A 26,585-nucleotide genomic window follows, 5' to 3' on the forward strand; every position below is an offset into this window, starting at 1 on the left:
CCTCTGTAAAATGGGGGTGGAGGACATACCTGATAAAACTGTCGTGAGGACTCCATGGGAGTCCAGTGATAAAGAGGGCTTATAAGAGGGCCTGGCATTCTCAATATTATCTGTATGGTTGGTGGTGCCTGTGCGTCAGAAGGGATGCTCTCACCGGCGTGCATCTCCCTCCCCCCAGGTGATGCTGGAATCGTCCGTGTACCTGACGCTGGCGGTTTACAGTGGCTGCTGCCTCCTGGCTGCCCTGGCCTCCTGCTTTTTGCCCATTGAGACCAAAGGCCGTGGACTGCAGGAGTCCAGCCATCGGGAGTGGGGCCAGGAGATGGTCGGCCGAGGGACGCACGGCACAGGTGTCGCTAGGTCGAACTCGGGCTCTCAGGAGTAGTGACCGATGGGGGGCTGAGCTGGGTTTTGAGGCTGTAGAGAGCGGGGAGCTGCTGGAGCCCGGCTGGGGCACCGATCGTCACTGCCCACATCAAGAACTCACCCAAGGGTGCCACCTGGACCAACGAGGTTTTGTGTCTTGACTGTTTGCTCATATTTATCAAGATCCATCCGGGGATGGGGAGGCATTTGCTCCGGGGGGTTCTCCGTATGTGTGTGTGGAGGTTTGTTAATAACCTGTGGATCTGCATGGGAAAACTGCCACCTCAGCAGTGCCTGGTGACGCCGGTAGCCAGCTGGACACCATCCAGAGTCAGCCGGTCACAGCCTCGGTGAACAACAACCGAAAGATCTTTGTAGATACACTCCAGGCTGGGACCCCTGTGAGACCTGCCACTCACCCGCTGGACCTGTTCTTAGGTTTCTCCTGCATCCCCGGCCCCAGGTTTTCTTCTTTGAAATTGCAGGTGACCTGGGTGTGGCCTGAGCAGCTTTTTCTTGAGTCTGAGAAATGCTCCCAGGGAAGGGGCTCCTCACTTTGCCTTCCCAGGGCTGAGTAGCGGAGACTCTGGCCGGAGACTCTGGCCGATGGACATGCATTTGAACTTGAGCCGCATGCCTCCACCTGGCCCCCTCTTGGAGTTGCTGTCCCTGGCTCTAGGGGATCCAAATGTGGCCATGGGGACAGCTAGGCTTGCACTAGATGACAGCCTCAGAAAGCTATTACCCCCAGGAATTGGGGATGGAGGCAAAAGGGAGGTGAGAACCAAGCCCACGACCAAAGCAGGGGCCTCCCCTTTGGAAGCAGCAAAAGTCACTCCGGGGGCTTCTTTTCTGGCCCCCTCGTTGGTCAGGCTGATTGGTGACTCTTGGGGCAAGAAAACAGTTAAGTCAGGTTTCAGTGCTTTGGAGTTTGAGCGCGGTGGGTGGCCAAATGGACCGAGAGACAGAAAGATGCTCCCCCCAGCCACCTGCTCCCATGCGGGCCAGGGGACCAGGAATTCTTCCTCCCTGGATTCTCTGCCGTCCCTGCTGTCAAGGGGTGGCTTGGTCTTTCCATAGAGGCAGCTCCTGGGGTTCCAGTGATGGACCCCACGGCATGGATACCATGGGTAGGGAGGAATGGGAGGGCCCAGATGTGTGAAACATGTACATTTTCAACGAAAGAGAAGGGAGGTCAACTGGATTTGGGGATTGGCCTCCAGAGGAAGGGCTGATGCTGTGTCTCAGCAGACAACATCCACCTCCAGGATTTGGTTTCCACAAGCCTTTTCCCTGTCATGAAGGCAGGAACCTAGGGAAGGAGAGACGAAGATGCCAGATCCCATCAAAGGCCAGAGAAGACTGACCGTCTGCTTGGAGATATCTGCTTGAAGTGAACATTCCGAGGAAGCCAAATGTGTACGTTCACCTTTATTAAAACATGTTGGTGATGGACGTTGCAAGGGTTGAAGTTTGTTCGTTTGTCACAATGTCCTAGTGATGGTTCAGCTTAACGGTGTTGCCAACTTTGTCCATGTAGGGTAAGCTTAATGCTTTCATTTGCTTTAATATGACAGTCTTTCCAGCAAGGGGGAAAAGGTGCACAGTTGGCGGCCAACTTTGAGTCTGTTGGAAGCAACACTTCCTTCTAATGGTGTGGAGGTGACTTCTTTAGGCCCAGGTCCTAGATCGACTGCAAATCATCCCACATCCCTGAATATATGTACTGCAGCCCTCTAGGCCCAGGCAGTCAGTGGGGGCAGCTTGGCAGAGCTTCCTTTCTCTGACACCCACATTTCCCTGGACCATGAGTGGCTAAAGCTTTAATTATTTCTGGTCTGCTGAGCTCTCCTGGGTAACTAAGAACCTATGCTTGTCTTTTTTTGCCTTCCAGCTGGCCAGACACTGCCGGATGAGCAAGTCCACTCACTTCACCCTCAAATAACCTGGAGGATCTGGGGGCTGTGGTGGGGAAGGAGGGCTTGGTGGCAGAGATGTTTTCCAGGGGCTGGAGTAAAGAGGCTTGTAGTTGTGGGTTTTCTCTTGTTGAGAAAATGAAAGGTGAAAACTCTTGGCCTTCTAAATTGCCTGCCCTTTTATAAAATCGATATAATTGAATGATACAAGAGCTGCCACAAAAGTTGCCCAAACCTCTGAAATGCGTGAGACCTTTAGCTGAAGACCTTTGTATCTAATTTTGAACTGTCCAGAAGCTCCTCTTTTCATTACTGGAAATGTCATCTGTTTCTCTCAGTGTTAGGAAAGATTTTAGAAAATGGCAAAAGATGTTCAGTGTAGCCAGAGTTATATGGTTTCTTTCTTTCCCTTCAAGTATGCTCAGGAATACATAAATGGGATGTGTTGGCAGTGAGATAAAAGAGTATCTTAGAGATGGACTTTGAAATGAATATGGATATGCATTATTTTTAAATAATGTTAAGCAACAGAGAGGCTTGAAGGATAAGATCATCTCTTGGTTACTACAGTAAACATCAAAGGACTGGGATAACTTTGAGCTGCAAGCAACAGTAAAACCTACCAATAGTAGTTTAACCCATTAGAATATTAATTGTTCGTTTGACAACAAGCCCAGAGTCAGAGAGCTCCAGGGAAGGTTCAGCAGCTGAACAATGTCATCAAGGACCCAGCTTCTTTTTGCCTTTCCTCTCTACCATCCTCTGCATGTTGCCCATTGACCCTGTGTGTGAAACCTCATGGTCACAAAATAGCTGCCAAAGTGCCAGGCATCAAGTTTTTTTCAAAGATGTTAGAATGGGGAAGGAGCAGTCACAAAAGGTTTTCTTTCTAAAGGGTCTGTTGTTTTTGGTTGGAAAGGGAAATCCCACAGCAGATTTACCATTGCTTTGCATTGGTCAAACCTGGGTCACATGCCCATCCCAGCATGAGCCCCCCCGCCTAGGGCTGGGGAAGGAACGGCCTATCTCCCACAGGATCAAGGGATACCCACAGCCTCTTGAACACAAAATTGAGGTTCTGGTAGAAGGAAGACAATAGTGGTGGGATGGGAGATAGTTGAGAGAAACCTTGATAGAGTTCTCATCAAGGCTGTTTTAGTTGCAAGGAATAGAAATTGTACTCAGATTAATTCAAATCAAGCAGTACAGCTTTAATATAAGACTGGGAACAGTAGTTAATTTCCTGGGGACTATAAATGCGGGAAACGGAAGTGTAAGGAATGACAGGAAGAGGGGGAGGTTGTGGCAGAGTATGGGACATAGGGGGCGGCTACTACTCAGCTCCAGTTGATTTTGTTGTATCGTAGAATCGCCTGATTTTCAAGACAGGAATCTGGATTCTTATGTGAAATCTCCAAATTTTAGTATGTTAGATCAATTTTTTTTAATTATGTTGGATTGTCTAAATTTTTAAATGTGTGGCTCCAATAAAATTCATCTGTAGGCCAGATTTGGTTGATGGGTGACCAGTTTGCAGTCTCTGAAAGGTTAGAAAGTTCACTGAAATAAATGGAACAGGGACCTGGAGAGCCACCAGGGCCTGAGGCAGCCCTCTCTCTGGGTCCGTGGCCCTGGTTTCTGTCCCTCTCTGCAGACTGACTTCCTACCGACGCCTCATGGCTGCTGCATATGCCTGACTATGCATATGGCTCGGGCTCACCGGGGCTCGGCTCTGCAAACACATGTGACTCAGCTGTTTGGTGTCCCACTTCTAAAGTCTCAGGAGAGAAAGCTGATTGGCCCAGTTCAGTGTTGGTTCCAATCCTGGTCCAGTCAGTTGGGTCAGGAAGAGGTGGGATCAAGAGGCACGAACATGGCAGCTTTGGCCATGACAACTACTGGTGGCAGAGACAACTAATGGTATGCCTAGAACCCACAGCAGCACATAGGTAAACTTTGGAGTCTGTTCATTATAACTGTATTTTGGGTCATGTCATGGCATGTGGTCAGTATACATGGAGTATCCACCATGTATCAGCATGAAATTTAACACTGAGGATGCGAAAAAGAATTGAGACATGGTCCTTATCTTCATGCACTCACAGCGTAGTGGGGAGAACGTAGATGGGTGAGACACAGATTGATATGGGCACTAAAGGAGGAATGCAGAGTATTGTGGGAGGCACACAGGATGCCAATCCCAAAGCTCTAGAACATTCTGAAGCACCTTCCAGCTCTTCAAAGATTCAGTGGTTACAGCCGGATTTAGTCACCATTGGTACTTTACTATATTCTGGTTCCTTGACATTTGAACATCTGGATACATCACGTATAATCATTCTAAATTAATCAAGAATATTTTGATGATGAACCACTTCAAATACCCCTACCCCCACCATGCCAGAGAACAGAGCGCTTCCCAGATTCATCAGTAAGGACACAGTTCCACCCGCAATAGCATCAAAAAGGATAAAACGCTTAGGAATGAATTTAACAAAAGGAGTGCAAGACTTTTGCAAACTACAAAACATTACTGAAAGAAATCAGAGATCTGAATAAATGGAGAAACATTTCATGACCATGGATCAGAAGACTTAAAATTGTTAAGGTGTCAATCAGTACTCCCAAAATTAACCTTATAAATTCAACACAATCCCTGTCGAATTCCCAGCTGGCTTTTTTGGGCAGAAATCGGCAAGCTGATCATAAAATGCATATGGAACTAAAAGGACCCAGAGTAGCCCAAAAATATCTTGAAAAAGAAGAGTAAAGTTGGAGGACTCACACTTCCTGATTTTAAAACTTAACTACAAAGCTACAAGTAATCAAGACAGTGTGGTCCTTGTACAGCAGAAACTAACACAACATTGTAAAGTAATTATACTCTAATAAAGATGTATTTAAAAAAAAAGACAATGTGGTCCTGGCATAAGGATAGATATACAGATGAATAGAATAGAGATGAGAGTCTAAAAATAAACCCATACATTTATGGTCAGTTGGTTTTTGACCAAAGTTCCAAAACAATTCAATGAGAAAAGATAAAACTTTTATAAACTCAGCAAGCGGCCAATAATTCATTGTAAATATGGTTGTAGATCACCACTGGGGAAGGAGCAGGACTGTTAAGTGAAGAAAAATGAAGACATCAAGGCAAATGTCCTACAGTGCCATGTGGATTGCAGAATTTCCCCGTGCTCCTTCTATTCTGAATTTTGGAATGGAATCAAGAGGAAACCACATTGCAAAGAGGTCTTTACCATTTACAAAAAGGAGGGTCACTTTGGGTCTGAATAGAGACTTTCCTGGCCATGTTTTTTTGTGAGTTCACTGTGTTCTGTGCCCTGGAGTGTTCCTGCTGACAATTAACCTCGACCGGTAGGGGTCGCTTTCCCTGGGGAATTTTAGGATGGGCAATCACTTTAGTCAAAAATGGTGTTCCAGGGGTTCCCTGGTGGCGCAGTGGTTGAGAGTCCGCCTGCTGATGCAGGGGTCGCGGGTTCGTGCCCCCATCTGGGAAGATCCCACATGCCGCGGAGCGGCTGGGCCCGTGAGCCATGGCCGCTGAGCCTGCGCATCCGGAGCCTGTGCCCCGCAACGGGAGAGGCCACAGCGGTGAGAGGCCTGCGTACCACAAAAAAAAAAAAAAAAAAAAAAATGGTGTTCCACTCCAAGCACCAGAAGTGTCCCTGACTCCAGTCTGGTGAGAGTCCCCTGATCTTGGCCCAAATGTGGCTGTGAGGAGGAGAGACCTGGTTCCTTTACAGTGTGTTTGCAGAAGTAGTTGAGGAGGAGGCCAACCAATTCCTTCATAACTATATATTTCCCCCCAACCTGGGATTCATTGTTTCATGGTGGTTGAAAGTGAGGCACTGGAATCACATAATTTCTGGCCCTGAATCTCCATTCTACCCCTTCCCAGCTGCTGACCTTGTATTGCCTCTCTGTGCCTTGGTCTTCTCACCTACGAAATGGGAATAATAGATACTTCATGAGGGTGGTGGGGGTAGGTTGTAAGGAATAAATGAGTAATGTTTGTAAGAGTTGAGCACTGGTAGCCAGTTAGAATGCAAAAAATTATAACTATAATAAAAATAATAATTGTTGTTATTATGATTAGGGCAGGAATTCTAAGATCTTGGCTCTTATACCCTCTGCTTAGCTTAGGGCCAGGCAAAATCTTCATGACAGATGCTCCATGAAGAGCCCATCAGGTGAAATGACATGGATATAGATGACCTGGGCCAACAAGACCTCTTCACAGCACATAGGGTGTCACTGGTCCCACATGCATGAGGAATACTAGGCTCTGGTTTTTACGAAAGCCCCGGAGGGATAAAAATTCACCTCAGAGGCTGAGGCAGATAATTAGGGATGAAGATGCTAAGGTGCCATCTGGGCTCATTCAAAGCTCTGAAAAACATCTGGAAACCTGTTTGCTATCCCAGAGCGTGCTAGCCAGAAGGTAAGGGACACGTTCAATCTGCTTGGTGAATTTAGTTATCTATAGAGGGGCTCCTTTGGGGATGACCCCCAAGGGGTCCTCCTCAAGGGTTACATAGTGCCCGTGGGGCCACTAGTGGGCAGCTGAAGCCATTAGGAGTCCTGGATGTGGAACAGGCATCACATGTTGCTAGTTCAATGGCTCTCCTCTTCTGCCTTCTCCATACCCCAGTTCTGTGTATAAATTCCTGCAGTGAAATCTGATACAAGTTACCTCAAGTGCATTCTGTGGCCTTAGAGAACCAAGGTTGCAACCACCTCCATCACCCAGATCTCCCTCACTCGGGGCTCCCTCACAGCCTCCCTCACTCAGAGCTCCTTCGCCACTTGGATATTCTGAGTTTTCCTTCCTCTGAGGACTCATGGGATAACAGCCTCCAGCTGTTCTTAATGTCAGGCCTGGAGAGGGTGGAGAGACCTCAGCCATCAGAGGGCGCAGGACTCTCCTTCAGGAATTGACCTTGTGGTTTCCTCTCACCTTGTGCTTCTTGCAAAAAGGAGTCAGGTAGAGTGGGGGGTTAACAGTGCGACGATTAGTTGGCTGAGGGGAGCAGGGAGTTTTTGTGGGGGAGGCGGAGGTCACTGGCATCTTCAGAGGTGGGATGGTGGCATCCTCAGCAAATTCCTTTCTTCCAGGATTTTCCCAAAGATCTTGGCCACCTCCAGGGCACAGCCCCAGTGGATGGTGAGCCCATAGCCTCCGTGGCCATAGTTGTGGATGACCTGGGAGAGGCAAGAGAGAAGGTCCCTAGAAGATTCAGGAGCTTCCTGAAGTATCCTAGGTAAGCCTGGTGGTACCAGAGCTCCTCTTGGTACCATCCCTGGTGGGATGTGGGAACCCCTGGAAGGGTAGTCAGGGGGAGTGTTTAGGGAGTTGGAGGTCAACACCCTAGACTCCTCTTCTGTTTAGGAGGCAGACCTGCTTTAAGCACTCAACACAGAAAAAGTAGAATCACCTGGAACTTGAGGTCTGAGATTCCTCCCGCCACATCAAATTATTTGAAGTTCCCTAAATCACTTTCCTTTTTCCCATCCTGCTCCAGACAGGATGTTAATAGGTAGACTCTTCTACCCACCAAAGAAAAGAAGGGGCGCTGTATGGATGGACCCTGGAGAGAGGCAAGACGCCAGGGGTCTTTTTCAAAGCTAAAACCATCAGCAGGGAGTTCAACTCTATCTGTGACTCTCCCCCCAACCCCACTGCTATACACACACACACACACACACACACACACACATGACCTCTCTACAGACAGACACACAACACTCTATGGACACATGACACATACACAAAACTCCTCTATACACCCCACCTCCAAAGGATCAGAATGAAGGAGGAAGGGTGACCTAGATTCCTTCAGCCCAGGACAACCCCTCCCTTTTCAATAAGGCCAATTCCTAGCCCATGAGAGAGGACACGAGAGGGGAACCCAGAGAGATGATGGAGCAGCCACAACGTGGACATGTGGGAAATGGCTCTGGACTCAGATTCAAACCACATCCCAGCCTTGCCCCTCACCACTGGTCTGATGTAGGCAAGTTGACTTCCACTTCTGGGAACCCCAGTTTGCTCATCTGAAGCATGGGGTGAACAGTCCCTATCCCAAAGAGCTGTAGGGGAGATTCAGTTAGGTCATTCTTGTCGTGGACACAAAGTAGATGCTCAATAAAGTCCCCTTTTCCTTCTATTCGACCACAGGCTCTAGCAAATTGAGGCACTGCCCTCTATGTAAACTTGAGCAGGCCCTTTACCATCACTGAGCCTCAGTTTCCCCATTTATAGAGGAGGGGATATTAGCCACCACTGCCCCCACCTGAGGTCAGCATGACTGTTCCCCTCAAAATGCCAGAGACTTCTTAGGAGTTGGGGGATGACATTGCTTTCCTTGCCAGGAGAGCATACCTCTGTGTTTGAAGATCCAACATGAAGCTGTTCTCTTTCTAGTCGAACCTGGGGGCGTACTGGCCGGAAGCCAGTGCATTCACTAACAATTTTTGCATCCTGGAAAGAAAATTGTTGGTAATTCATCTCTGGATTTTTTTTTTTCTGATGCCATTTTTAGGTGATAAGAGAGTTAACTTTTGGAACTTCATTACCATCACCACCACCACCACTATCATAGTCACTTTTGTTAATTACCACTAAGATCATCACCACCTTTATTGGCCATCAACATCATTACTATCCTACTACCATCTCACCACCAGTTCTATCAACTATCCCATCTTTATCAGTCACCGTCCCCACCAACCACCACCATAATATCGCCTCATCACTATCATTATCACCACTCTCAGCATTTTCATCACCCTCAACACCAACCACTACTTCCATCCTTGTCTTCATGACCATCACTATTGTTATCACCACTAGCAGGCAATTGTGAAAACTGAGATTTCTGCAACAAATACATCTGCTCCTTGTGAAGACAGACTAAGGTTTTTAAGGGATGTCACCTCAAGAGAGAGCAACTCTTAGCCATGACCAGATAGGTTTCATCAACCCACAGCAGGACTTCCCTGTACATTGTCAAATTCGGGTATAATCCAGAGTCCCTTGTTGAAATTATTTTGTCCAGTTATCCCAGTCATGATATCTTCCCATCTTCAAGTGTCCTTATGATCATCAAACTGCTAGGATCCTGGTCTAGGGCACTGATATCTCTCCCCACCTTACCTTCAGTGTGGGCTCCAGTCTGCAGCAGCCTTCCCAAATGGTGTTGTGGTCCTGGATATTGTTTGTCTCACTCCAGTTCCCCAGCTGGAAGATGCCTCCAAGAGTCACTGCCTGGATCCTTGATAAAAGTGGGCAGGGTCAAGGATGAAGGAAAACGAAATCTTTGAGATAACGGGGGGAGGGTCATTGCCATGCTCACCCTTACCACCATGTTTGCCTAAATCAACTTCAACATTATCATCCCACAGGTATCAAAAACAGATTTATGGTTACCAAAGGGAAACATAGCGGGGAGTGATAATCAAGAGCTTGGGATGAACACACACACACTACTATATATAAGATAGATAACTAACAAGGACCTACTGTGTAGCACAGGGATGTATAACCTATTGTGTAGCAATAGTTTATTACAGACTACTCAATAGTCTGCAATAATCTATATAAGAAAAGAATCTAAAAAAGAATGAACATATGTATATGTATAGATGAATCACTTTGCTATATACCTGAAACTAACACAATATTGTAAATCAACTATACTCCAAAAAAATTAAAATATTAAATAAACTTTAAAAAACATTATAATCTCTGCTAATAATACCATCAAAAAGAATAAAATACCTAGGAATAAACCTACATAAGGAGGTAAAAGACCTGTATTCAGAAAACTATAAGACACTGATGAAAGAAATCAAAGATGACACAAACAGATGGAGAGATATACCATGTTCTTGGATTGCAAGAATCAATATTGTGAAAATGACTGTACTACCCAAAGCAATCTACAGATTCAGTGCAATCCCTATCAAATTACCAATGGCATTTTTTACAGAACTAGAACAAAAAATCTTAAAATTTGTATGGAGACACAAAAGACCCCGAATTGCCAAAGCAATCTTGAGGGAAAATAATGGAGCTGGAGGAATCAGACTCCCTGACTTCAGACTATACTACAAAGCTACAGTCATCAAGACAATATGGTACTGGCACAAAAACAGAAGTATAGATCAATGGAGCAGGATAGAAAACCCTGAGATAAAGCCATGCGCCTATGGTCAACTAAGCTCTGACAAAGTAGGCAAGGATATACAGTGGAGAAAAGACAGTCTCTTCAGCAAGTGGTGCTGGGAAAACTGGACAGCTACAGGTAAAAGAATGAAATTAGAACACTCCCTAACACCATACACAAAAATAAACTCAAAATGGATTAAACACCTAAATGTAAGACTGGACACTATAAAACTCAGAGGAAAACATAGGAAGAACACTCTTTGACATAAATCACAGCAAGATCTTTTTTGACCCACCTGCTAGAATAATGGAAATAGAAACAAAAATAAACAAATGGGACCTCATGAAACTTAAAAGCTTTTGCTTTTAAGCAAAAGCAAACTATAAACCACAAAGGAAAGTGTAAACAAGATGAAAAGACAACCCTCAGAATGGGAGAAAATATGTGCAAACAAATCAACGGACAAAGGATTAATCTCCAAAATATATAAACGGCTCATGCAGCTCAATATTAAAAAAACAAACAACCCAATCAGAAAATGGGCAGAAGACCTAAATAGACATTTCTCCAAAGAAGACATACAGATGGGCAAGAGGCACATGAAAAGCTGCTCAACATCACTAATTATTAGAGAAATGCAAATCAAAACTACAATGAGGTATCACCTCACACTGGTTAGAATGGGCATCATCAGAAAATGTACAAACAACAAATGCTGGAGAGGGTGTGGAGAAAAGGGAACCCTCTTGACTGTTGGTGGGAATGTAAATTGATACAGCCACTATGGAGAACAGTATGGAGGTTCCTTAAAAAACTAAACATAGAATTACCATATGACCCAGCAATCCCACTACTGGGCATATACCCAGAGAAAACCATAATTCAAAAAGACACATGCACCCCAGTGTTCATTGCAGCACTATTTACAATAGCCAGGTTATGGAAGCAACCTAAATGCCCATTGACAGATGAATGGATAAAGAAGATGTGTCACATATATACAATGCAATATTACTCAGCCATAAAAAGGAACAAAATTGGGTCATTTGTAGAGACGTGGATGGACCTAGAGACTGTCATATAGAGTGAAGTAAGTCAGAAAGAGAAAAACAAATATCATGTATTAATGCATACATGTGAAATACAGAAAAATGCTACAGATGAACCGGTTTGCAAGGCAGAAATAGAGACACAGATATAGAGAACAAATGTACGGACACCAAAGGGGGAAAGCGTGGGTGGTGGGGGGGGGGATGAGCTGGGAGATTAGGATTGACATATATACATTAATATGTGTAAAATAGATAACTAAGAAGAATCTGCTATATAAAAAAAATAAAATTCAAAAAAATAATCACTGCAATTGCCATTGTCATTACCATCAAACACCACCACCTCCACCATCACCATTAACATCACTATCATTGTTGTCCCTTCTAATGTACAGCATAGTAATGATAGTAACAATACTGTATTATGTACTTGAAAGTTGCTAAGAGAGTAGATCTTCAATGTTCTCACCACACCCACAAAAAAACTATAGTTATGTGGTTGATGGATGCGTTAACTAACCTTATTGTGATAATCATTTCACAATATATACATATATCAAATCATCGTGTTGTACATTTTAAATGTACACAATGTTATATGTCAATTATATCTCAATAAATCTGGGAAAAACATTGTCATGTCCATCAACGACATCATCTTCACTACTGCCTTCTTTGCTACCATTAATATATCACCATCAATCCCATTCACCATTTCCACCACCACCATTAGCATTGCCACTGATACCATCATCTCCGCCACACCACTAACATCGCCACTGAGGCAGTCGGCACAGTCACGACATTAACATGGCCTTTGAGACTGTCATCTCTGCCATATTATTAAAAGTCGTCATTGATAAGTGTCATCTTCATCAGCACCAACTGCCACCCCCAACTCCCACTCACCACCACCATCAACACTGATCTCCTCTTCTGTAACAATACTATCTCCGCTACCACCATTCCTCTAGCCACATTATTATCATCATCAACCCCATCACCACCACCATTATTGCCGTTCACAACACTGCTGGTGTCACTGCCATCACATCCACTACCTTTGTCTCCAGCATCAGCACTACGGTCATCCCAGATTATGTTCAAGGTAGAAGCCAGGAGCCCAGGGGAATTCCCTGGTGGTCCAGTGGTTAGGACTCTGCACTTTCACTACTGAGGGGCTGGGTTCGATCCCTGGTCGGGGATCGCACAAGCCGCGCGATGTGGCAGTTAAGGCTGAGTCCTGCCTTCCCAGAGGTTTAACGGCTCAACCTCACTTAAAAGCATTGGAGGAAAAAACCTGAAAAGACTTAAGAAAGAGCCCTGGAGCAGGCAGCGGGGGCATAAAAAGAGCAGGAGGGTGCTCCCTCTTCTGACCTACAATATCAGATTTTTACCCTGGGATGATGTATGGGGACTTATAGATGCCTCTCTCTGGGTCATGGGAAAGAATGAAGTGCTTCATCCATGGGGCATCCACCTGTTGATTGAAGACAGAGAAGTCTCATCAGAAGAGTTAAATCAGTGGGCTCCCATCGCCTGCTCCCCTCTATGACCAGATGTTCTGACAACAGCAACAAAGTCATTCTTTAGCCCTCAAGGACCCCTCTGTCCCAAGTCTGCACCAGACTGCTTGCTTTTGTAGGAAGAGCTGCCCTGATCGAGAGCTACCCCAGTCCCTGAAGCATCACACATTCTCATCCACAGAAAAGCCCAACACGTGTAAATGCACGTATACATTAGCCCACCTCGGGAACACACATACCTATGAATACGCTCCAGTACTCACATGGGCACACACATGCACACACACCCACAAATAGGCATGCCTCAGGCACATGCACACATACACAGAGCTGGTGTGGAACAATGCTTACACACCTGGGCTCTTAAACCAGGTTACCTGTTCTAATCCCAGTTCCATCACTTACTGTGATGTGTACTTGCGCAAGTTACTTAATTCCTCCGTGCCTCAGTTTCCCCATCTGTAAGATGGCGATGGTGATGTGATAGTACCCATCTCAAAGGGTTGCAGCAAGGATCAAATTAATTAACACAGTGAAGTACTTGGGTCTGTGTCTGGCGGTTAGTAGGCATTCCATAAATGTTTGCTCTTTTTATTATGGCAGGCATATGCAGTTTCTACATATGGACACACACACACACACACACACACACACACACACACACACACACACACACTTTACTATTAAGAAGAACCTTGCCCAAGACAGAGTACGTTTGGGAGGGTCGTGTTGGTTCTTGTTTCTTTAACATTCAAATTCCCTGAACACTGGGGCGTTCCTCTAACAGATGTCCCCCATTCAGCCTCTGTCTTTGGAGACGAAATAAAGAAGCAAACAATCTTTCTGTCAACAAAAGCTCATCCCTCACCTTCAGACTCACCTTAATGATCTGCCCCCGGCCTGGCTGCAGCAGGGGATCTGGTTGCAAAGCCCCAGCCCATACCCCAGTGCAGTTGATAATCACATCAGCGCCTCCTCTTGCCACCTGGTAGCAACCAACAGGGCAGGTGGGATGGAGGGGATGAGGACCTTAGTATCCCTTGCATCCTCCCAGCCTGCAACTCTCTGCTCCCTGTGGAACAGCCAGGAGGGGACTCAGCGAGGAACCCATGGACCTGCCTCCAAATTCTGCTCTGCCATTTACCTACTGTGTGACCTCAGAAATGTCCCATCACCTCCTCAAGTTTCAGATCAGATTCCTTAGCTATAAAATGGGGCTGGTAACATCTGTTCATAGTGTGCTGTGAGGCTCCAGTATGACTCTGCCTATAGAAGTGTTCGGAAAAGAATACTATGGAAGGGGGAAACCTTCTTGGAACCTTCTAGAAGAAGTCAGAAAGGACACAGAGATAGTCTTCTCCCTCCTTCTGACTCCTTTCTGTTTCATTCTCTTGTCTTCTGCTCTGCCAAGACATCTGAGGAAGGCACATTGGAAGCCCCAGCTCCGTGCATTGTATGGGAAGCTCCACAGCTCAAGGATGTAGCATCATGGGCACCCAAACTCCCAGCCCAGCCCCAGTGACTCCCCTCACAGGTCAGTCCTGGGTCACACTGCTGTTTTTCATGAGCCGGTGTTTGCCACACTGGGCTGTGAGCCCCTTGGGATTGAGAACTGTGTCTAAGTCAAGTATGTATTCCAAGTGCCCCTCAGGGCTTGACCTACAGCAGATGCTCGTACAACACGTTAGTGGCTGCAAGTACAAGAGTCTTCCATGTGCCAAGCACTATTCTGGGTACTGAGATTAAGTGAGGTCATACAGCAAAGCTCCTGGTACATAGCCAGTACCTGCTGATGGTAGCTGCTACTGTCATTATTATTGATGGTGGTGTCACTCTGGAGGTAGGTCAGTGGAGGGCCTTGACTTTGTAGGAACATCGTCCCAGATGTTGGTAAGAAGCAACCAAGCATCCGGAACTTGGGGGTGTGGTACAGCTGATATTGAGAAGAGGCAGCCAGCTCTCTGGCCCTAATACTCAGTGAGGCTCAGATAGAGATATAGCCCCTAATGGCCACCATGATCCCACTGTCCCTTTGCTTCTGACACCAACATCAAGGCAGAATGCCTGAGTCCTTCTGGGATTAAAAATAGACCTAGAATCTGGGACAGACCTCAAAGGGATGCTAGGAGCCTGAGAAGGGGCCCCCCAACCCTGCAACAGGAAGCAAAGGCCTCCCCTCTTCTCCTCTCTCCCACATCCAGCCCCTTCCAGCCCCTTCCAGCCCAGCAGCTCACCTCCTCAAAAGACTCCACCTTCCTTAGGAGGAATTTCACTCCTCTCTCAGTTAACCTGGGATGATCAAACACATAAAAAAAATCCAGTATTCAGTTCTCTGTCCCATCCCTCCAAGAGGATGGCATGGGGGACATTTCCCAAAGAACCTCTTGTGGATGTTAGTCCCACAGGATGCTTCTTGAGAATATGGCTGTGTAGTCCAGTTCACGAGCACCTTGACGGACTAGTGGTCCACGAAATGTCCCTTGGGAAACCTGAGATGGTCCAAGCCCCATGCTGGGCAGATGAAGATGGGAGAAGGGCCTTGCTGAAAGTCATACAGTGAGTCTATGATGGGATTAGGACTCAAACCCAGGCCTCTCACTACCACCACCCTGCTTTGTATTATCAAAGGGAATGAGACGCAGGGTGGAGGAGGGGCAGGGTTGGGCCAAAGCCGAATTGCTTCTTTATCTGAAGCAGAGCATGAGGAAGGAGGTGGGCTGGGGACACCCACCCCTCCCTAAATTTCACAGAGAAAAAAATGTATGCCACTAATAGAAATATAGTAGAAACATTAAAAGAATAGGAAGTATGGGGCTTCCCTGGTGGCGCAGTGGTTGAGAGTCTGCCTGCCGATGCAGGGGACACAGGTTCGTGCCCCGGTCTGGGAGGATCCCATGTGCCGTGGAGCGGCTGGGCCCGTGAGCCATGGCCGCTGAGCCTGCGTGTCCGGAGCCTGTGCTCCGCGACGGGAGGGGCCACAGTGGCGAGAGGCCCGCTTACCGCAAAAAAAAAAAAAAAAAGAATAGGAAGTAAACCACATGCAAGTTAAAGCATAATATCAGGGTTATTTTATCCACATGGTTTCCTCAAGATAGAAAATCTGGGAGCATTCTTTCCTGGAAGGGGCTGGATAAGAGTCATAAGTGTCCTAAGGTTAGGAGACATAACCATGTTTTAATACAACGGTTTCCAAACCTGGCTGATAATTACAATCACTCAGGGAACTTCTTACAATACAAATTTCTGAGCCCCACTCCAGAGAATCTGATTCAGTGGATATAAAGTGAGGTCCTGAAATCTATATTTTTAAAAACCTCCCCAAGTCATTTGATAAAAGCCACCATCCATTCCAGTTTTTTAAAAATCTTAATAAAATAATAATATGTAGGAAATATATGGAATCTTCCTTAATATGAATGTATGTGAATATGAATACAAATTGTATCTCTCAAGCTAATGTTTGCCAATTTAGAACACTGCAAGATTCCTATCAACATAAGGAGCAAGACAGGGACATCCTCTATCATCTGTATTAGTTAGTGTTATTCTAGAGGTACAGCAATTAGACAAGAAAAAAAAATGAGGTGTAAAAATAAAAACTGACTTCCCTGGTGGTGCAGTGGTTAAGAATCCTCCTGCCAATGCAGGGGACACGGGTTCGAGCCCTGGTCCGGGAAGATCCCACATGCTGCAGAACAACTAAGCCCATGTGCCACAACTACTGAGCCTGCACTCTAGAGCCCGTGAGCCACAACTACTGAGCCTGCATGCCACAGCTACTGAAGCCTACGTGCCTAGAGCCCGTGCTCTGCAACAAGAGAAGCCGCTACAATGAGAAGCCTGTGCACCGCAATGAAGAGTAGTCCCTGCTCACCGCAGCTAGAGAAAGCCCGCGCGCAGCAAGGAAGACCCAATGCAGCCAATAAATAAATTAATTGATAAAAATTTTTTAAATTAAAAAAAACAACTTATGTTTTGAAGATGATGTAAATATATCTGGAAAACTTAAGAGAATCTATTTAAAGCTATTACACAGCCATCACAGATTTTAGTAAGGCTGATAATAAATACTGTATCACATGTAAGAAGCTTTCCAGGTGGCTCCAACAAGGTGTGGAAGCCACTGTCTTAGTGCACAGAGGTGGTCAGGAACAAGGATAGCTCCCACCAAACCTAAAGGTTTTCATCAACATTTGGGGTTGGTCAATACAAAGACAAATCCCATGAACAATCATCCACTACAGCCCTGGTCCCTGGGAGGTGCTTTCCTCAAAGTGAAGCTGAAAATCTCACCTTTCCGTCAGCCACTGCAGATACTTCCTTCCCTCCAGAATCAGGCTTGTGTTGAACCAGCCATAGCTAGAGTCACAGTAGGCAAAAGGTGAGAATAAAGGATCAGAATCACAGCTATATTTGAAAGCTATCATATGGAGGTGGAAGCTGTCACATTCTTTGGGCCCCCAAAGGACCACTGGGTGACATTCAAGGAGGAAGTGGTTTTCAGCTCTAAGCAAGGGAATATTTTCTATCAGACAAAGCCATTCCTGACATTGGGGTGTGCAAGTGGAGATGAATGTGCATCTGTAGAGAGGGTTTAGACATGGGGTGAGGTGAAGAGAGGACCAGAGAGGCATCAGGCTATAGCGAAAAGAATAGAGGGGTTTGGACTGGGTTGGAATCCCATTCTGGTCACTTGGCTGTGTGACCTGGGGAAGGGACTTGGCCTCTCTGAAGCTCAGTTTCCTCATCTACAAAATAGGATAGTGTTCTGGAACTTCTGGGCTTGAGATCTATGATTCCGTATCCCCTGCCTCCCTAGTCTAAGGTGCAGTTTGGGTGGGTGGGCTCTCTGAAAGAGCTGGACAGAGCACCGGGAGACCCGAGTATGGGGCTCTAGACCAGGGATGGAACAGGAAATGTGGTGCCTCCATCTTTTGGACAAGTCTATCTGAACTGTGGGGCCTCAGCTCCTTCACCCATGGCAATAACCTTACCTGTAATCAGGAAACATGTCCAGCTCTCTCGGAGTCAGCTTCCGAAATCCCAGAACTACATCCTTCCAGTAAGGGTCCTTTAGAAGAAGAGAAGGCGGCACAGGGATGGATGAACATCAATAAGAATGATAATAACAAAAACTTATATAATGTTTTCTGTGTGTAAGGCGCTGTTCCAAGCATTTTACTCATACCAATCCAATAATCTTTACAACAACCCATTGAGGTAGATACTATTTTTAGTTCCATTTTGCAGATGGGCCCATTGAGGCTCAGAGAGGTTAAGTAACTTGTCTAAGGTCACACAGCTAATAAGTGGTGGAGCTGAGATTCGAACCCACACAGTTTGGCTTCAGAGTCCATGTTCTTAACCATGATGCTATATGAAAGGTAAGAATAAGGCTGAGTGGGCTTCTCTGGTGGCGCAGTGGTTGAGAGTCTGCCTGCCGATGCAGGGGACACGGGTTCGTGCCCCGGTCCGGGAAGATCCCACATGCTGTGGAGTGGCTGGGCCCGTGAGCCATGGCTGCTGAGCCTGCTCGTCCAGAGCCTGCGCGTCCGGAGCCTGTGCTCCGCAACGGGAGAGGCCACAACAGTGAGAGGCCCGCGTACCGCAAAAAAAAAAAAAGAATAAGGCTGAGGATGAGCGATAGGGTAAGGGGCATAAACAGAGGAGAAAAAAAGGGGCGACAGTGAAGGTCATCAAAGGATGAGAGTGGGAAGTAGCAGAGTGGAGGGTCAGACAACCTGGGGGGAGATTTTGGCCTCACCACTGACCACTTTGAATTCTCTGAGACTCAGTTTTCTTATCTGTATAATGGAGTTAATAATCACTCTTGGAAGGTAACAGATAATGAAAGTAATGCCTTAGCACAGTGGTAGACATTGAATAAACATTCAATGGGAGAACTGGCATGGGATTCTGGGCACCCAGCCAGACCACCCCCTCCAAACAACCTGAGAACATCCCCCATGGCTTTGCCTTTCATTCGAGCTGGGTTCAAATTCGAGCTTTGCCACTTAAAGCTTTGTGAGTTCAAGTAAGTTACCCCAATTCTCGGAGCCTCTAGTTTCTCATCTGCAAAAGGAGGACAATGATAGCACTTACTTCCTGGTTATGATGAAAATTTAATGAGCCATTAGTTATAAAGTGGTTAGGACAGGGCCTGGCACATAGTAAGTACTTTAGAAGTCTGTGCCAGGGTGAGTGTTTTAGTCCATCTTGATGGAAAGTCCTGGAACCTCCAGGGGAGCAGGAAACCTTTTGGCTTCAGCGTCAAGTGCCTCCCACTCCAGGATGTGTCTGTATTTCACCCATACCACTCAAGAAGGGCTAGTTTCCCTGGTTCATCAGAAGATTCTTTGGTCTCTGCCAATTTAATAACAAAGTTGAAAATGAAAATGATTTTGAAAGCAAAAGTAGAAATTAAAGTAAACCTGTTTTGAACACAGGAGTCTTTGCCTAAGAGGCTCAAAGTACCACCCCCCACCGCCACCCGCTGCCACACTCTGGTCTCTGATCAAGGCTCTGCCCTATGGTTTATGGTCAGGGACTTCTCACTCACCGGAACGGCTTCACGGAAGAGGTTGTAGCCTGAGATTGGGGCCAGGCCCATGTCTGCAGCGTTGGGAGAACCGATGTGGCTCAGGAGATAGTTGAAGGTCTGCTGGTTCCAGTGCCTAGAAGGATCCCCCAGATCTCAGTCACCTAATGAAAGCTCCAAGGGTTGGCTTGCATGGGGCTGTGGTCAGGTTGGTGGGATGTGTCCAAATCCAGAAATCCCACGTTTACTCTGCAGTGCCCCAAATGCTACAGGTCTTCCCCCTCCCCAAACTTTCTACTATTTTCCCATTAATAGGATAGAGGAGAGGGGTAACAAAGGATGCTCCATCAACATAGAGAACAGTCTTGTGGTTGCCAAGGGGGAGGGGGTTGGTTGGGGGAGGGATGGAGTGAAAGGCTGGGGGATGGCAGATGTAAGCTATTGTATACGGAATGGATAAACAGCAAGGTCCTACTGTATAGCACAGAGAACTATATTCAATATCCTGTGATAAACCATAATGGAAAAGAATATAAAAAAAGTATATATATATATGTATAACTGAATCACTTCGCTGTACAGCAGCAATTAACACAACATTGTAAATCAACTATACTTCAAATTTAAAAAAAAAGAGGATGCTCCATCATAACTATTTGGAGCCTACCTCTGGCTTGGGATCACGTAGCTGCGAGTTTAAATGAAAGCTTTGACTGCTTGGGGGACTGTGAGCCCCGTGGTTCAGGCTCACTCTGGGCACCCCCCACTGTGAATGCCAGTGGCAGGAATCACTTACTGCTTCTGAACACTTTCTCTCCCCGCCGGGCACACAGCTCAACAACATTTCCTAGACTGCCTTGCAGATAGGTGTGACCATGTGGCTGCGTTCTTGCCAACTGACCCTAACGTCTCCTTCCAGGTGGTCCTCATGCTGTGCTCCTTCTACAGGCACTGGCCCATGGGAACATCAGAAGCCACAAGGAGGATGGCAGAGCCATGAGATGGAAGGAGCCTGGGCCCCTGAATTGCCACCTACTGATCAGGAATACTGGTTTTGGAATTTATGGGCATGAGAATGAAACTTGTGTTTGAGCCGTTACTCATTTGAGGGTTCCTTTGTTGAAGCAGCTGGTGGTTTCTAAACTGACACAGTGACCTCTGCCACTTTGCTAAACTTGAACGTCCATCCACCCACTTAGAGGCCTTCCTGATGGACAGATGCATTGAGCATCCACAGCCACCCGGTTTAGGTGAGGGATGGAGACAAAGCCTCCATCTGTCTGGCACACATGGCTTCTTAGCCTTTCGGCCACGATCAAGTATAGCATCTGTCTGGCCCACAGCAGGGACGATATTTATGCGTATTGTCTTTATAGTATGTCAGGCCAGAGCCTCCACAAAGGGTTGTAATTGGTGACCGGAACCCTGAGAGGGAACATCCTCTCTGCAGACTCAGCCCCTCTGGCCCCAGGCCACCCTCTGGGACCCTCACTCACGCCTCCTGTGGGTTGCTGGGCTCGGAGAGGTAGGGCTGCCAGAGGCCGGCAGCCACATCAGTGTTGGTGAGCGGAGTGAAGCGTTCTGCGTAGACCTTCACATCCAGCGACTGCAGGACGGAGTGGTAGCGCTCATGGATGCAGAGGGCGGTGGACAGCCCGATGACGCCCGCTCCGATCACTACCACACGCATCGTGCCAGCCTGCGGGAAGTCAGGGTTGAGGCATGCCACCACCACCATCGCTACCATCCACTGACGGCTTAGAAGATGCCAGACACCGCCCAGCCCTTTTTATACTCGATTCCCTCAGTGGCCCTTACACACGGGAAAACTGAGGCACAGAGAGGCAAAGCAACTTGCCTAAGTTCACACAGCCAGTAAGTGATGCAGCTTTCTCTGGGGACTCTCCTCGAATACCCTGTCCCCAGGCTGGGAAAAAAAAAAAGGGCCCAGCAGAGTGCCTGGCCAGCTGTAGTCTGGTTAGTCTAATGGTTAGGACAATGGGCTTCAAATCTCAGATCTCAACTCTGCTCCCTGCTGGCCATGACTCTGGCCAAGATGCTTCTCAAACCTCAAATTCTTTTTCTGGAAAATGAGAAAAATAACTCATGCCCCGGAGAGTAGATGGGAGTATTCCACAAGATGGCAAATGTAAAAAGCTTAACACAGTGTCTAGTGCAGAAGAAGTGACTTCCGGACATTTGCGGAGCACCTACTGTGTGCCAGCCCCTGCACTAAGCGCTTCCCAAGCGTCATTTCATCTAAGTGTCCCACATTCTTAGAAAGTAGGGGTTGGTGTTATTGGCCCCATTCTACAGATGAGGAAACAAAGGCTCAGAGAGGTGGAGTAACTTACCTGAAGTCACACAGCCAGTAAATGGTGCTGCCAGGATTTAATTTTAATTCAAGTAAACTTGATACACACTGCACACCTAGTGTGTGCTAAGCTGGCAGCTAGTGGATGCAGCTGTGAGCAAGTCAGATGCAGTGTCTGGCCTCAGAACTCAGATCTTCAGCACATCCCCTCCAGGCCTGCCTTGGGGTGCTTGGCTGGCTGGGTCCTCAGAAGTTTAGAAGACCTACCAGCTTTTGACCTTGAAGCTGCTTGGGCCTGCACAGCAGGGAAATATTCTTCAGGCTCCTGCTAAGGCAGAACAAGGGGACTTTTTGTGCCCAGAAGGGCCAAATTCAACTTTCCCTCCTCTCTGCTCACAGCTCTCCTCCCACAGACCTCGCCTCCTGGCAACTGCGGCCCATGGCCCTGAACGTCAGGACATTCTCAATATGTCCTAGTTTTGTAAAGGGGAAAATGGCTCCAGCCCACAAGAACTGGACTCTGTTGGGGTTTCAGCAGCCAAGTTGGAGATAAAACCAAAAAATGGAAAAGCTTCGTTGCTCTGGGTGATTCTGCTTCCAGACTCGAGCCTGGGCTTAGTTGCAGGGGGACCCTTTCAGAGACCCCTCGCCTCCTCCCCCATCCTTTGCCTCAGGAGATTCAATCTCATCAGCTGTGGAATAGGGTTAACCCCATCTCATGGGGTCAGCCTGAAGATTCAATGACTCGCCTGGTCAAGGTTCCTGGTACAGGGCCTGGCCTCAGTCTGTGGTGGCCTGCTTCTGTCCCCTAGCACCTTGAAAATAACAATGGGAAAAACACTGGCTGTGGAGGAGGGGAGAGGAAGGAGGGAGAGGCAGACCTGGCTTCACTGCCGGCTTGCTGTGTGACCTTGGCCAAGTTACTTCCCTTCTCTGGGCTTTCTGTCTCTGCATATCCTCTGGAGATTTGACCACTTTTTTTTTTTTTTTTTTTTTTTTTTTCAGTACGCAGGCCTCTCACTGCTGTGGCCTCTCCCGTTGCGGAGCACAGGCTCCAGACGCACAGGCTCAGCGGCCATGGCTCACGGGCCCAGCCGCTCCGCGGCACATGGGATCCTCCCGGACCGATGCGTGCCCTGCGTCGGCAGGCGGGCTCTCAACCACTGCGCCACCAGGGAAGCCCTTGACCACTTTGACATGGACAGTAAGAAGGCAGGAGTGGAGGGTTTTCCTGTATTTTCCAAATCCCCCATAATGAACCCAGGAGGCGGTGTGGCTTGGAGAGGTGGCAGTGGCAGCCCAGGCTGGGGGTTAGACGGCCTGGCTCTGGCACACACCAGCCGTGTGACCCTGGGTAAGTCACTTCATTTGACTGAGCGAGAGGTTTCCGAGCAGGGAGAAGGAGACTTCAGACCGAAGCCATCACATGGCACGTCTCCAATAACAAGGCTGTGGCAAAGCCTCTGGTTAGAAATGGTGGCACATGCGCAAGAGAAGATCATGAGGGGGGGACCCAGAGGAACTTCTAGAACCAACTGGCCAAGACAAAGAGGGACAGGTAACAGCATAGGGCTCAGTTTCTCCAATGTCTAAAATTCTAAAGATAAGCAAGATGGCATCGTGCAGAAGGGGAAACTGAGGTTCACAGAAGGGGAGCCACTCAGTCAAAGTCACATGTTTGTGATCAAAAAATCTGTAGAGTCTTGGGGTTTAAAAATCTCTGTGAAAGAAAAGACCTGGCAGTGGGGAGATTACAATAGCAGCTGCTAGCTTTTCAACTTCTAGTATGTGTTACTCATTGTGCTAAGAACTTGACATGTGGGACTTTCCTGGCAGCACAGTGGTTAGGAATCTGCCTGCCAATGCAGGGGACATGGGTTTGAGCCCTGGTTTGGGAAGATCCCACATGCCACAGAGCAGCTAAGCCCATGCGCCACAACTACTGAGCCTGTGTGCCACAACTACTGAAGCCCTCGTGCCTAGAGCCAGCCCGTACTCCGCAACAAGAGAAGCCACCACAATGGGAAGCCCGTGCACCACAACGAAGAGTAGCCCCCGCTCGCCGCAACTAGAGAAAGCCCGCACACAGCAATGAAGACCCACTGCAGCCAAGAATAAATAAATAAATAAATAAATAAATAAATAAAAAGAAATTGACATGCATTATCTACTTTAATCTTCTAACCCTCAGGGTTGTCCTTACGCCCATTTTACAGATGAGGCAACTGAGGCTTAGGCACCAGCTGGTGAGAAGCAGAGCCCAGGCCGGCCTGACTCTCAAGGCTGTGTGCTTACACCCCGTGCTAATCCCACTATTTGAAAAACCATCAGGTCAAGCAGGTGAAGAAAAACAGTCAAGGCTTCCGAGTCCTGCGTTGAAAAAAAACACGAAATACAACGAGTACAGGAATTTTATTGTGTTGGTGGTAGGCATAGAATTGAAAAGGGAAAATGTGTGTCCTAAGTCAATTATCTTAGTTAAATAAATGAATCAGATTTGATACTGATTGTAGCAACCATGTGTGTGTGCGTGCATTTAAGTGGAATATAAATGCATAAGGTTCTTATCAGAATTGGCAGTCAGACTGTAGGATCTGACAGACCCAGCCTCGGGTAAAATCATTCATGCATGTGGGTAATGAACTCCTGGACTCGTCTGCACACAGCTCTGTTATCATTCAACCATTTGCTTGTTGTTGCTGACGTTTTTATTAGTGTTGCAGTTTTCTGCTTTATGCCATTACTTCAAACAAGCGTGCTTGGAGTGTGCATTCAGGAAGATGCAAACAGCTGAAATTATTACGTGTGCTTGTGTGTGTGTGTGTGTGTGTGTGTAATTGTAATGTCTATGTATTTGTGGAGTAGGAAGGGAATTTTGGCCGTCTGCCACTTGCCAGACACATAGATGCAGCACAGACATCCTCTTACTTTATCCTCTCAACTGCTCTAAGAAGTTCTATGGACGCAGGACTGAGGTTCAGGGAGAGGAAGTCACTCCCCCAAAGTCACACAGCCAGTGTGGGACAGCATTCGGATCTGGACCCAGTTCTATCTGAGCTTTTCTGTGCTGCGCCATAGAGCTCTTTAGGCGGCCGGCAAGAAATTGGCGGCCGGCAAGAAATTGGCAGCTGACACCTTCCGCTTACTTTTCAGTCTTGTATTTGTTTGCTTATAAGTTCCCTTGTCCCTAGAACGAACCTTGAAGCAGCTCATGCCTTTGATGGCTACATGTGCAAAAAATAGGAAAGACTTGCTTTTTTAAAAAAAATCAACAAGTTACGGGTGAGGTATTTGAATGAATGTAATCAGCTCCGTGTGGCTAACTCCTGTGAAGCTTCAGAGTTTATCTTTAAAATGGAACAGATTCTGTAAACGCTGGAAAACCAGGCTACAAGCTCCCAGCTCCCAGCCCCCCAAACAATAACAATGACCATTTATTGAGTACTTGCTATGTGCCAGTTCTGTGCTAAGCCCCTATAGTCATCACCTCTTTTCATACTCAGATTAACCCTGGAAGAGGTGAGTTATGACCCTTATCTTCCATATGAGGAAACTGAGGCTTGGAGAGGTAAAGGCACTTACCTGTGGTCCCTGCAAGGTTGTCACTTCCGTCAGGCTCTAACGTGGACCTTCTCTGTCGACACTGGGAGGACACTCAGATCTGCTGCGCCACCACCCCTGCCCCCGCTCACCTGGCGTGCCAAATTTCTGGAGACAAGAGGCAGCTGCTACGCGTGCAGGGTCCTATCTCCTAAAGGGAGGCTCCTGAGGCTGGGGCGTCCTGTCCTCAGCTGGGACTGGAGCTCAGGGTCAAAGTCTGAAGTTACGGACAGGGCACAGCAAGGGGTGGGGCTGGGCACCACGCTGCTCTCAGGGGCTGGACCTGGACCAGGCTGGGAGACCTCACCTCCCCTCGCTCCGGTCCCTGAAAAGTTGCCTGGCTTTTCTGGCTGATCCTAAGTCCCTGTGGACAGGCCTTTGGGGAGGGAGGGAGGATGGATGGGGGTTCTTGGAGGGCTGATGGGCACAAGGTTTGTCTCCCGGGCCAGCTGGAGACGATCCTCTTTCTTCCCTCTTCCTGCTGCTACCCTGGGGGAGGGGAGTCTGCACAGTGGGGGTGGTCAGCCTGGCAGCCCCTGAGGTGAGGCCAGAGGTATAGGACAGGGGCTCCTAGGGCCAGCCAGCCAGCCTAATGCCATTCTGGGATGCTGGGTGGATGAGGCCAAGGAGAGATTCCAGGCGATGCCTGTTTGGGCTGTAAAGATGTGTCGCTCTTTCTCCTGTATCCCAGAGACACGAATGGCTGGACGCCAGGTCCCTCCTCTGCCAGAGCTAGACCTGCAGCAGTGATTATTAGAGCTCAGAGAGCATCAGGCTCCTCACCGTATGGATGGAGAGACTGAGGCCCAGAGAGAGGGACCAACCAGCCCTGGGTGAAGCATCCTTTGAGTCAGCTTTGAAGGTCCAGCCTGTAACCCCTTACCTTCGGCATTATCAAATAAAAATGTGCAGATGACATAAGAAAATGCATGCAAAATACTAGTGCATACTCTCTTCTCTAATAATAAAAAAGATGGGGTGAACTCCACCTTTTATTTATATGCTTCCATTTCATTTGAATTTTTTTTTTTTACAATAGTCATGTGTCACTTTTATATCCCACAACCTTAGGGAAATT

The 26,585-nt window shown here is 47.3% G+C and overlaps 2 protein-coding genes across 3 annotated transcripts in view; one reads left to right on the forward strand and one right to left on the reverse strand.

Annotated features, from left to right (window-relative positions):
• Window positions 1-2,490, forward strand: part of SVOP (SV2 related protein) — an 85,875-nt gene extending 83,385 nt beyond the window's left edge. Inside the window, exons 16-17 of one of the 2 annotated variants that reach the window (XR_009534563.1) lie at window positions 179-1,785; window positions 2,261-2,490. Coding sequence is in view for 1 of the 2 variants with exons in the window: in XM_060119699.1 (XP_059975682.1) it covers window positions 179-385 (207 nt within the window). In the remaining variant the exon portion in view is untranslated. Of the gene's footprint in view, window positions 1-178; window positions 1,813-2,260 lie in introns of those variants that run through there. The other variant, XM_060119699.1, reaches the window with a different exon arrangement.
• Window positions 2,491-7,376: 4,886 nt separating this feature from the next.
• DAO (D-amino acid oxidase) lies at window positions 7,377-21,283 on the reverse strand. Its single transcript, XM_060119704.1, has 10 exons — window positions 21,090-21,283; window positions 19,615-19,729; window positions 18,050-18,126; window positions 17,349-17,414; window positions 15,290-15,344; window positions 13,936-14,040; window positions 12,927-13,009; window positions 9,463-9,580; window positions 8,689-8,787; window positions 7,377-7,508 (listed from the first exon to the last, which is right to left on the reverse strand). The coding sequence occupies exons 1-10, from the start codon at window positions 21,281-21,283 to the stop codon at window positions 7,377-7,379; spliced, it is 1,044 nt and encodes a 347-aa protein (XP_059975687.1).
• Window positions 21,284-26,585: the final 5,302 nt, after the last annotated feature.

This window comes from Mesoplodon densirostris, chromosome 15 (assembly GCF_025265405.1).
Source record: "Mesoplodon densirostris isolate mMesDen1 chromosome 15, mMesDen1 primary haplotype, whole genome shotgun sequence".
Classification (NCBI taxonomy): Eukaryota; Metazoa; Chordata; class Mammalia; order Artiodactyla; family Ziphiidae; genus Mesoplodon; species Mesoplodon densirostris.

What these genes read in the sequence shown, in the direction of transcription:
- DAO (XM_060119704.1), bottom strand. Translation starts at nt 21,283, where the DNA reads ATGCGTGTGGTAGTGATCGGAGCGGGCGTCATCGGGCTGTCCACCGCC. An exon ending in TCTTCCGTGAAGCCGTTCCG is followed by an intron (nt 18,127 to 19,614) that starts GTGAGTGAGAAG and finishes CTTCTTCTAAAG; the next exon opens with GACCCTTACTGGAAGGATGT. An exon ending in GACTGGAGCCCACACTGAAG is followed by an intron (nt 8,788 to 9,462) that starts GTAAGGTGGGGA and finishes TTTTCTTTCCAG; the next exon opens with GATGCAAAAATTGTTAGTGA.